The sequence below is a fragment of the Astatotilapia calliptera genome, chromosome 14, assembly GCF_964374335.1.
Source record: "Astatotilapia calliptera chromosome 14, fAstCal68.1, whole genome shotgun sequence".
NCBI lineage: Eukaryota > Metazoa > Chordata > Actinopteri > Cichliformes > Cichlidae > Astatotilapia > Astatotilapia calliptera.
Genome location: NC_137435.1, coordinates 5,449,153 through 5,461,070, shown reverse-complemented (window position 1 = coordinate 5,461,070; position 11,918 = coordinate 5,449,153). Strand labels below are relative to the sequence as shown.

Below are 11,918 nucleotides of genomic sequence, written 5' to 3'. Positions count from 1 at the left end.
CATACAAGCACATGGAGAACAGAACAGAAGATCCAGGCCCAGAACACTCTGCCCTGAGATGCCAGCCCTAAATATAGCCCCACACAAACTGTAACACAACATGTGACTAGTGCCGCACCAGTCATTGTGAAACACGGAAACTATGCATAAGACAGTAAAAAAGGATCAAGAACCCCCAGAAGATATAGGGCTCAAACTAAATGAAAATGTGGAAAGTGCAATTATCTGTTCTCTCCTGCATAAAACTGAGGGGTCACAAGCTTAAGTCAAACACTGATAGCTTATCTCAGCTAGAAGTATGCAATACAGCATGTGACCTGATCCTTCAGTTAAAACTAAAGTCTGCAAAAATCACCTGTGTCAGAAGACAAAAAGAACCGCAGTGCAACTGGCGGATGGACATGAGGAGATAAGTTGTTAGACCTCAGCTCACAAAATCGTTCCTGCTTCTTTCTTCGGCTTCTGCTGTAGAAGGTCAAAAGCTTTAAGGTAACATGCTCTGAATCCATCCCAGTATTTCAGTACGTTTTTAAGGGGGTTAGCGTTTGTGTTTATTCTTCTTACCACCTGGTGGAGCTGCAAACCCTGTAACACTTCACCCAGTGGACAAGCCTTTAATGTCCTTATAAATTCATTTTCTTCAAACGTCAATCCTTCACTCGGGTAAGCGCTTTCTCTGTGTTATTTGCGCCATCTCGTGGTGAAAGGGGAGAATTACATTACAGTAAGGCCGATATAGTACGTCACGTGAAAACGCCACTCTAATTGGTTGAATTGCACGGATCACATGACCTGCTCACTCATGTAGCCAAAACGGCAGTGAAACAAAACAAGTGCTGTAAAAGTGTTTCTCTTTATGTATTTCCGTGCATCTAACAATGAATATTAACCGTAAATGCCACTGTACGTAAACTGCACACGTCGTCGTTGCTGTGTGAGGGACTGTAAGTAACCTGGACGCATAGTAGCAGGTGGGTTAAATGTTCTTTAGAGCTTATAGCGAACTGTTTTTGTTTTGCATCGTCAGCGACTCTCCGTCGGCTCACTAACACAGATCCAGGCTACAGTGTTTGTTAGCAGTTATGGAGTTTAAACAAAGACTTTTCCCTCATCGTAAATTAATTCGTGCTTTACTTAATGTGTAGTTTTTAATTTATTTGATCTTTGCCGAACTCCAGAGTGACCCACATTTACCTACATTCATGTTTTAGCCTCCTGCTGGCTAACCACACTTGTGTTGTCTAAGTCAAACGTCAGAAAATGGTTACAGTCGTCTTATTCATGTGAGGTAATTTAGTGATTTGGCAATCCTTGCACTCACTGACACACTCGCTACAACTTGAGCTAAAAATCTCGAGTCACTTCTTCCTCACCGAGTTATTTTCTCTAATTCTAATTCATTTGTTCCTCTGCGCAGATGCACAAACTCTTCTTTGTCCACTGCTAACAGATGCAGTTCGAGCCGAGGGGCTTTTGGGTTTGCTTTATTAAGTACAGTTAAAATAACAAAATTAAATATGGTGCTATAACAGTATGACACTTAGAGCTGACCTGTAGTTTCAACATGTTCCAGACTCGAGTTTCTTATAATGATGTTCCAGCATTGTTCAGTGTGTCATGTCCCACAGAAGGCACAGGAGTTTGACATAAGTCCACTGAGATCACAGAGTGAGTCTGCTCAAAGCAACTCAAGTTTATTCTCTCTGTGATTCAGCTCCAAAATTTCACCTCAGAAACAGAAGAGCACTGTCTTTGTCCTGCCACCATGCCAGTGTACATAGTAGGAACATGAAAACACAATATTTTGTTCCACTTTGTGCCCACTTTGTACTCTGCTTACTTCAAACTGGGAAACTGTAGTAGGTCAGAGGTTTCCCTGCTTCAGAAGAGGACTTTGTAGGAGACTATATACAAATAACAGCAATTGGTCATTATCAAAACAAAGCATCTGTGTGACCTTAAAAGAAGTCGATGCATTTTCATCTTATTTTTGGTAATTTTATAAAGCAAAAAAAAAAATAGGTTGAAAAGTTGTTGTTTTTTTGTTGTTTTTTCTATCATGGTCTTAGTGAGTTTCATTGTATGGAACTAACAAAATTTTGTTTGTAAACTACAGGTTTTTTTGTACGTTTTAGGTATTTTGGCCAGTTCAATACTATTATGCTTCTTCTAAACCAGCAACTTGAAAAGTAAATTTCATACATCTGCTGTCTGATAAATCAAATACACTGTTTAGGTGTATTTGATATATCAGACAGCAGATGTATGAAATTTACTTGAACGTGCAAAGCAGTTTCTCTTTCTGTGGTTTGTTTAAGTAAAATTTTAAAAACTTCTGAACATCCACCAGGTCACCAGCAAAACTCGTAGTGTTCTTCTCGTGTTTCTTAGATGCATTTGGCCCTTAAACATGTTCTGTTATTAGATTTTAACATGTCAAAGCTAGTAAAATTTACAATTTGATACAAACAAAACACTCAAAGACTCTTTGTGTAATGAAGTCAGGGCCATCTTGCTTTTAGCGTGTTAGCAATAATTCAGCATTTACATTCATTCATCTGCTTTTTCTTAATTTAAGAAATTTCTTCATATGCTTAAAACAACAACAACAACAGCGTGTGAAACTAAAATATTAGTCACGTGTTCCTCTCTGACCAGAAATATGTCTCTAGCAGGAAATGTGTTTCCCGTCTTTGAAATCATTTTTCAGGAAGAGTCGGTTACCTGAAATATGTCCTGTATGTTAAAGAGCTTGTTTGTGACTGAGCTTTATAAGGAGCGAAAACTTCCAGTGGCCTGAAGTGTATAAATGTGTTCAGTGTGTTATATTAAAAGTTCAAAATGATGCGGTCGTTTTAATTGACTTTGGAGCAATGTGTATTACAAACTAGCTATCAGCCATCGCACTGTGCTGTAATGTAATAGCACTTATAGTGGGAGTAGTAGAGAAATATCTTGGTGCAGGTCGGACAGCCTGTATAGCAGTATGTCTGTGATAGACCACAATAGGCTCTGCTTTCATAAAAACTTTCATAAGTGTGACTTGAAAGATTTCCAAATATTTGTGCATGACTCAGAGCTAAAATGCTTTTGCTTCGCAATGCAGTATCACATGCTTCTTTGACTCTTGTGACTTCCAGCTCAGCGATATCGCAATTTTACCAAGTCACAGCACTTCCTGTCTTTGATGTAGTCAGATCTAAAGAAGCATCACATTCTGTCTTTATCACGTTTTTGTGTTTAATCAGATTTGATTTCAGTACAAAATACACTAATCCTTAATCTCTGTACTTGTAAGTTTGTGGGGGTCCTTTTTTCTAGCTGCTAGCTGTAAGCTCAGAGGCCCTGTCACCCTGCAGGCAGCTTTTCAGCAGCTGGAGCTGTCTTTGTGCTGGAGATGGTGCAGTTCATTCTGTGTATGTGGTGGTGAAAACACCTAGAACCTTCTCTTTGTTGAGTGTGTAAAGGACAAGCTGAGGTGTGTGTCCCACGTTTGGTTGTGTTTGAGGCTGCTGTGTTGTTGAAAACTACACTGCTACTTTAAGTTAATGACAACCTCTTAAGAACGATAGAAACTGTGCAGGTCCGTCCTTTCTCAAAGCCATGTATCATTAAATAGCATTAAATGAATATCCACTGCTGCTGGTTCTGTTTACAGATATCATTACAGCCAAAACTTGGAATGAAATGTTTTTAAGCCGTGTAGCAAAGTTTCCTTGGGTGCAGCTTCGGGATTGGTTGAGTCATCTTGTATTTACCCCTGAAACATGATGACTTGAAGTAACGTTTGTGTTTTGTTCCTCTTGTTTGGTCTCAGAGCTGCAGAGCAACACAGTGAATGTGAGCTGACAGGACGGAGCTCATTTCTTCCGTGAACATGAAGACCGGCATCCCGTACCACCAGGTAAAGTTCCTTTAATATGTGGGCTTCATCAGTGTACAAACATCCTAGTTTTTAATCATTTCCTGATGCGGTTTTAATATTTATTTAAGTTACTTATTGCTTAATTATTTATTACTTACCGTCACTGTATTCTTTTCCTTTATATTTTTTAAATCAAATGTCGCCCCTTTGATGTGAGACAAAGTGATTAATGATTTTGCAATCACTGGTCACTGTGCATAGAAAATTAAGTGGTCAGTTATAAAGCTGTGTACAGTGGTCTCTCGCTATGACGCGGTTCACCTTTCGCGCCCTCGCTGTTTTTTTTAACAGCGCATTGTGTTCTGCGTCCTGATTGGCTGTAGACCATTGTCAATCAATCTGGTGCCGTGTCTCCTGTACAGTACAGAATGCATTCAGCTTGTCAAATTTACATAAATCTTTGGTCGCTAGCAGTGTGACTCTGAAGTGCATTACTGCATGTTTGTAAGATTTCACCCCAATAAACTCAACAATCACTGTCGAAGGCAACCGCAGGTGCCTTTGGTTTCATTCTCTAATACTGGACTTATTTTTCTACGAAGGTTTGAACTTTGAGAGAATTTAAACAAGAGAGAAAAGTGTGAAAATGTTCATGCCTGTCTGAGAAAAGTGTATAAAGTGTGTAGTGACGGGTTTTACAGCCTTGAAGCGTCTATAATAACTGTAAAAAAATAACATTCGCTACTTTGCGGATTTCACCTGTCGCGGGTTATTTTTAGAACGTAACTCCTGCGATAAACGAGGCGCCACAGTATAGTCAATGTTCTGTTTTGTTGTGAAAAATATCCCAAGCATGTTGCTGGGGTTTGGCCACGTCGTTGTTTTTCCTGTAATGTTGCAGACGTGCCGAATGCTGGAAGTCAAGGGAATTTTTAAATCATGTGAGGAAGTGAAGGATTGTGTTTCAGGAAGTGCTCTTGCTTTAGGTTTATATTGACTGTAACTGCTTAAATTAAATGATGTTACTTGTTTTTTTAATGACAGCATTTGGTGAATGAGTGCCAGTTTAGGAAGCTGGCAGACGTAGAACTCTTTTCCTTTGTGTGTTCAGAGAATGATGGTTTTTCCATGACTTTAGCAGGTGCTAGCAGTTATTGAGGTGGCGATTTTGAGACCGTGGATGTCTGGTATGATAGAGGTTTATGGTTCAGTCTGGATCGAATGTTCTCACAGTGTCCTTGTGTGGTGGTTGTGTTTGTGTGTTAGCTGGAGGATGAGTCCCGGGGACAAGAATCCAACAGGAGAACACAGGTGGTGAGTTAGAGCACTAACACACAAATACACCTGAATTTTTACTCGTCAATATAAATAAATCGCAATGATTTTTTCAGTTTATGTCAAAAATAAAGACAAAGAAATAAACACTGATCAAGAGCTGCAGATTCTAAGGACGTCTCCTCCTCCCTCCTCAGTATTACAGGTGTTTGATAGCTCTGGCCACTGTGGCTAGTGTGCTGCTGGTCATCATGGCGCTCTGTAACCTCCTGATACCGAGGGCCTCCTCTTCCTCTTCCCACCCTGTTCCCGACATCAGCCTCCCTCTGCCTAACATGGAGTCCTGCACAGATCCCTGCAGGTAAGTTTACTTTAGAAACCAACACCTGCTTCCAGCTTAATCTGCATATGCAGAAGAGTTCAATATCCAGGAAAACAAAAAGCTTTTTAAAACCTTATTTGATGACAAAGCCAGCAAACTTTCTTACTTTTTATCAAATTTGACTGATGATTCTATCCAGCTTCATACCAGTAATAGAAAATTACTTAAAGTGCAGATTCTTGACTATACATGAAACAGCATCTTCATTACTATCCATACTCTACCCAGCCTCTTCTATAACATAGCTAAAGTTTAAAGCTTAGTTAAACTATCTGCTTGACATGAATTCATGTAATTTCATTTTTCTTGACGTTGGACGTTGAGGAAAAAACTCTCCCACTCTTCTCTGTCTCCAGGATCGTGTTGGTGGAGAGCATTCCCGAAGGCCTGGAGTTTAACTCCAGCACCACTCATCCATCCATCTTCCAGGCGTGGATGAATCTGATGAACGAGGCTCGCAGCAGTGTCGACATCGCCTCCTTCTATTGGACCCTCACCAACAAAGACACACACACTCGTGAGCCGACAGCCAATCAGGTCAGCTGGAGTTGTCTGCGGTTTTCTTTTTCTCTTTTCCTCTAATATTAAATTATGCTGAAGAATGATTGATTATTAATTGATGCAAAGTGCTTTTAATTGTGCCGACTGACCTTGATCTAAAGCAGTTATTGTGAAACAACCAGATAACTGATCCCTGATTTTCTCACCGTGCTCACAGGGTGAGGCTGTTCTGAACAGGCTCGCTGAACTATCGGGGAATTTATCAGTTCGTATTGCTGTTAACACACCGCAGGAGAAACAGCCACGGCACGACCTCAGGCTGCTCAACGACTCAGGTGACTCTTGGCTTCTTTTGAACGTCACACCTGCAGGGGTCAGACTGATCTGAGCTGTCTGAGTTATTATGAAATTAGTTTAATACACATATTGTGATGTCTCACTGTGTGTGGGACATCATATGACGTCTGTGAGCCTCTTATCGACACTTGTGTTAAGTTGGTTGGTTGTGATGGGAGTTATTTAGCTGCGACATTAACAGTAACTCTGGTATTGCAACATACAACTATGCATAAGCACCATTTTTTGTTTTTATTTCTTTGTTTTTGTTTTTTGGTGCATAAGACTGATAAACATTCTGATTTACAAAATGGATTATTCTGAGATACTGAGTATCACTTCCTTCTGTCTAAAATCATCTAAAATGAATATGTTATGTTCATTTATCATTGTCCAGTATTGCTTCCAAAATGCTTCCAGCCCTCAGAATTGTTAGTTTTTAGGAAATAAGTGTTTGTTTTGTGTGACTTTTAGGAGCCCATATTAGGACTGTAAACATGAAGGAGCTCACCACAGGCGTTCTTCACACCAAGTTCTGGGTTGTGGACAAGCAGCATATTTACATTGGCAGTGCCAACATGGACTGGAGGTCCCTCACACAGGTACACAAACACTCAGACTCTCTCTCACTGTCATGTAAATGCTGTTAGAGGTGGATGCTCAGTACAGTCGGTGTGTTTAAAGGTAAACAGAGCAAACTTATCAGTATATTTATTATTAAACAGTTCTTTCTACTCTTGACTTGGTGTGGCGTTAAAGGGAGTGGATGTCCCTCTGCTTAAGCACCTACCTCTGAATATGAGAACAGCAGCACTGCCCACCTGCCCATCAGGGCGGGGGCATCCAATCAGAAGAAAGGTGGCCCAGACCTTATGTGGGATTCTCTCTTCAAAAGCTAAAAAAAAGTCCACACACCCACTCCCAGCAACCGCTAACAATAAGAAATAATCAAAAGTTCAGCACGTTTAATAATTTTCCCTAAAATATATATATATATATATATATATATATATATACATATATATATATTTAAATCAGCATGGTCTATATATGCTCAAAAATCTATTATTTTATTACATATTTACATTAGCTTCACTTTCTTCACCGGCACTGGGTCTGTGCACAACAATTTGTGAACTAACGGCTTAACTGGAACAGTGGGGAGGGGGTCTTAAAGTAGAAAGCAGTTTATTTCACACAGGATGAATTACGGGGCTCCACCAGTAAGAATCATCTGAAGCTTCTCTAACAGGCCTGTAAATCTATAAACAGCGTCAGTGTCGGTAGTCCCGCCCGAATACTGACACTGACTCTGTCCCATTTCTTCTGCTTTCAAGAGGAAGTTTTTATGTTGGTATAAAGTTTCAGTCACATGCTGAACTGTTTAGTCTACACTTGTTTAATGTGGGACCATCAGTGTGGTAAACCACATCTCCCTTTTACATTTCTCAATCAGACTTTTGCTGAGCTGTCATTCGCATCCTTTTTTTACAAGCTTGCGCTAAAGTCCCAGAAACATATTTCTGATAAATTAATCAGAAAAGATACCGGCTTAACAGTAGGACAAAGAAATCTAAACTGGGACAGAAGAGAAGGAACAACTTTTCTTATTTCCTCTTTGTTTTCTGCAGTTTCAAAAATGCAAAACCAGCAAAAAACGAACATAAGTAATGTTCTAGTGTTGGTCTCCAGGTGAAGGAGCTGGGTGTGGTGGTCTACAACTGCAGCTGCCTGGCAGCAGACCTCAGTAAGATCTTTGAAGCCTACTGGTTTCTGGGGGAGAGCAAGTCAATCCCATCACCTTGGCCAGAGAGGTTCTCCACCATGTACAACAAGGATACACCCCTCCAGCTGCCTCTTAACAACACGCCATCCAACGTCTATCTGTCGGTGAGCGGGATTTTCTTTTGATGTTGAGTCATAAGAGCCAGTTAATCACCTCTAAGCAGTTTTAAGGTTTGCTTTCTGACCAAATGGGAAATAACTGGTGTTTCTAGATGGTCACATCATGCAGAGAGAGGGACATTTTCAGCGTTGCGCTTGTATACATGCAACGTGCAACCACAATTTGTCACTTGTCACAATTTGTGACTTTCTGACTCCTCTACAGTTGGCCATCAGTACTGAAAGAAGATGTGAATGCTTGGTTTCTGTTACAGTCACAGAAGTGGGCAGATATCGACACCTCTTTCAGGGCGATGCAGGGCCGGGGGATTCCAAAGCTGTTCGAAAACAATCTGCAGCACAGAGTTTTGGTTTCTGTTACAGCGCTCACGTTTCCAGGATTCAACATTCAAAACCTTTTTAAAATGTAATGTTTTTTTTAATACAGTCCCACTGAGGCTACTAAATCAACCCACAGTCCCACATAGCCGCGCATTCGTCCAGTCATTACTGTGCATTTGTAGTTTAGCGTATTGTAGTTTTCTGCATTTTAAAAAATGCTGCTAAAATTAACTGAATCCTTTTTTTCTGCTCGATCAGAGTTCCCCTCCGTCCTTATGTGCGGCCGGCAGGACTCCAGACCTTCAGTCCATCCTCAGTGTGATGGAGGATGCTGAGAGCTTTGTCTACATCGCTGTCATGAACTACCTGCCCACCATGGAGTTTTCACATCCTAAAAGGTGCAGTTTTGTTAATAGTTGTGAAATGTAACTACAGGAAAACAGTTGATCGTTGTTTTGTTTTTGTTTTTCTTTTATGGTCCTACATCAACTCTAGTCAAATCAACAGTAATAAAATTAATATGAACGTGTTTGCACAATAAAACACCAGGATATCCTGATCAAATCATCCCGAAAGGAAGTGAGAAACATTAAGTTTTAACATTGTGCTTGTACTGTGCGTGTGGCGCCCTCTGCAGGTACTGGGCGGACATCGACACGCAGCTGAGACGAGTTGCATATGAGAAGCGGATTAAAGTGCGGCTGCTGATCAGCTGCTGGAACAGCACACAGCCAGTCATGTTTTCTTTCCTGAAGTCTCTGGCCTCGGTTTATAACCCCAAGAATAACCTCGACATCCAGGTGGTGAGTGGCTCTTATGGTCAAGCATCATCTCCCGCTGGGAAAGGAGGTTGTACGTCTTATGGCACTTATCCTAAAGTAAAAACATTATGTTGTGACTTTGTGTTTTCTTTATTTAGAGGCTCTTCGTGGTGCCTGCCACCCCCAAGCAGAAGGAGATTCCCTTTGCAAGAGTTAACCACAATAAGTACATGGTGACGGACAAGATAGCATACATAGGTGAGGCACACTTTCTTTGTTTACTAATAAATTTGTTTCTTGAAATCATTAAGATGACTTAAAGAGTACACATAGAGAACTTTTTCAATCCGTTTCAATGACCTATCTTACAGTTTCAATTAATCCCCCAAAAAACAGAAAAATGTGATTTTCATCAAGATGAGAAAATACATCATGATACTGAAATTGAATACTTGTTGGTGGTGTTAAAAGCCAAGCTGATGGCTGCTTTTCTAAGCATGTCATTAGTCACACATACTTTATTATCATCTGTCCAATCAGTCTTTCAGGAAAAAAAAGATAATGTGCTTAAATATAATCTGTGGCTTTCTGTTTTCAGGTACATCCAACTGGTCAGGAGACTACTTTGTGAACACGGCTGGCTCAGCATTAGTTGTCAACCAGACGGCGTCACAGTCTGTTGAGTCAACTGTCCAATCACAGTTGAAGGCTGTCTTTGAGAGGGACTGGAACTCGGGCTACAGCACTCCTCTCACCCAGCACTCAAACCTCAAAGACTTCTGTTACTTTTAACAGCATTACAGACACACAAAGTCATTGTTTCTGACTTCGACACAGCGCACTTTGATTTTAGTAGTGAAGTGCGAAACGTATGAAAATTGATCAGCTGTAATGTGGAAACCCCTGAGCTTAAAATCAGCAACAGGCAACCTATTAGCAGAGTGTTTGCTAGACTGCTGAGGTTTAATGCCACACTCTTATTTCATCAGAAAAAAGAGAGAATACAGACAGTTTTTTAAAGAGAGTCCAACATATGCTCTGTATTTTAGGCCGGTTTTAAGTAACGTTGAAGCTGATCTGTTAGCTCAATTTTATCCAAGCATTTTTGTCTGCCTTATGGTCTGTAAGTTTTCACACCAGCATTCACATGGATACAAAAAACATGAAACGGGCTAATACTGGCTGGATATGTTAAGCTCAACTTTCAACTACATTTGGCTGGTATCACAGTGTTATAATATACTGATGTACTTACAAACCCCAAAAGTTTGATTGCCAAAAATAGCACCAAAAACAGTTGCTTTTCTTTATTCTTAAACTGGTACAGAGATGCCAATTTGAGGCCATTTTTTTGTGCACTACAGAAATATGCCAGCAGAAGTTGGGAATATTCAGCTGAGCTCAGTGAGCTGTGAAATATGCCAACTGCAGGAAGTATTTAGGAATTTTTAGAGTTCATTTACATGCACAGCATGGGCAAAGGTGTATGCAGGATTAGTTTGTAGATATTTGCAGATGAAGACGTTAACACGTCTCGCATTATATTTGTCAGTGTGAGCAGGACCTCCTGCAACAATCTGTGGGTGAAGGTAGTGGTGTCCCTGATCTTCTCAGCTGCTGATTTCCTGATAGATTAAATGTAAATATATATTTAGATCAGTAAACACTCAGGGTGTGGTGAAGGTTTGCAGTCTTGTTTCCTTCTAGGTTACAGTCCACGTGTCTGTGCAGACACTGGTCATGCAGTGATCGGTCCAGTGGTTGTGTCTTTTTGTTCTGACACAGCCTGCATACAGAAGTGTTTTTCTTTTCTTCAGTGCCTCAAAGACTGCAGCCTTGAGTAATGAGGGGTAGCTGCAGTGAGTCTGTGTTATAGATTGATAACATAAATAATTCATTCAGCATATTAGTATTTCTTGAAGTGAGAGGAGTAAAGTTTGTTTAGTCAGCGAATCCCTCACATCCATAGCTGCAAAGGTTTGTATGATCAGCAGCTTTTTGTACTGTCATATATTGTATATACCAGGAAACGTTATGATGGGATAAAAACATGCACACAAATGCACACCATATCTACTGTTAAAGGTTTTACCGCAGTGTCGGAGCAAAGGAGTCAGACATGAATGTTTAACTTTCATCATGTGGTTTCTATCATGTACTCCCAATAGCTGTAGGGGGCGCTGTTTCAGCATTGGCGTCAGGTCAGTGGCGAACGTCATGTTTTCTGCTGTCTCCTGCAGTGACTCGTGTAAAGGGATCAATTCAGTGAATCACAGCTTCAGCCTCGGTGGGAGTTTTCATCCCAGTTCATCTCAGGGAGTTTGAGTGCTTTTGTAATTTTCTGTAATTTAAAATCATTTAAAAATCCTCTCTGGACTGCGTTGAAATAAGCAAATAAAAGCTAAAGTCTGCAGTGCATCTAAGGGAAATAAAAACTTCTTCCATACCACTCCAGTGCAAAATATTTTTTTCACACACTGATCACAATTTGACCATTTGAAATAAATTTAATCCCCCTATAATGTGTTAATTATGATTGGAGACATTGTTTACAGTGCTAGAAATATCAAAC

The 11,918-nt window shown here is 40.3% G+C and overlaps 1 protein-coding gene across 2 annotated transcripts; it reads left to right on the top strand.

The window, feature by feature from the left end:
* Positions 1–357: 357 nt before the first annotated feature.
* On the top strand, positions 358–10,642 carry pld3 (phospholipase D family member 3). 2 transcript variants are annotated; one of them, XM_026193214.2, is made up of 12 exons: positions 358–489; positions 3,818–3,904; positions 5,132–5,179; positions 5,338–5,501; positions 5,879–6,059; positions 6,241–6,358; positions 6,834–6,961; positions 8,052–8,249; positions 8,844–8,983; positions 9,223–9,388; positions 9,505–9,604; positions 9,945–10,642. In XM_026193214.2, exons 2-12 carry the CDS (start codon positions 3,878–3,880, stop codon positions 10,136–10,138), a joined length of 1,464 nt encoding a protein of 487 aa, XP_026048999.1. In that variant the 5' UTR covers positions 358–489; positions 3,818–3,877; the 3' UTR covers positions 10,139–10,642. The 2 variants fall into 2 exon arrangements, with proteins under 2 accessions (XP_026048999.1, XP_026048998.1); XM_026193213.2 differs by lacking the exon at positions 358–489 and adding an exon at positions 788–971.
* The last annotated feature ends 1,276 nt before the right edge of the window (positions 10,643–11,918 follow it).

What these genes read in the sequence shown, in the direction of transcription:
- pld3 (XM_026193214.2), top strand. Translation starts at nt 3,878, where the DNA reads ATGAAGACCGGCATCCCGTACCACCAG. An exon ending in CCGGCATCCCGTACCACCAG is followed by an intron (nt 3,905 to 5,131) that starts GTAAAGTTCCTT and finishes TTTGTGTGTTAG; the next exon opens with CTGGAGGATGAGTCCCGGGG. An exon ending in TCCTGCACAGATCCCTGCAG is followed by an intron (nt 5,502 to 5,878) that starts GTAAGTTTACTT and finishes CTCTGTCTCCAG; the next exon opens with GATCGTGTTGGTGGAGAGCA.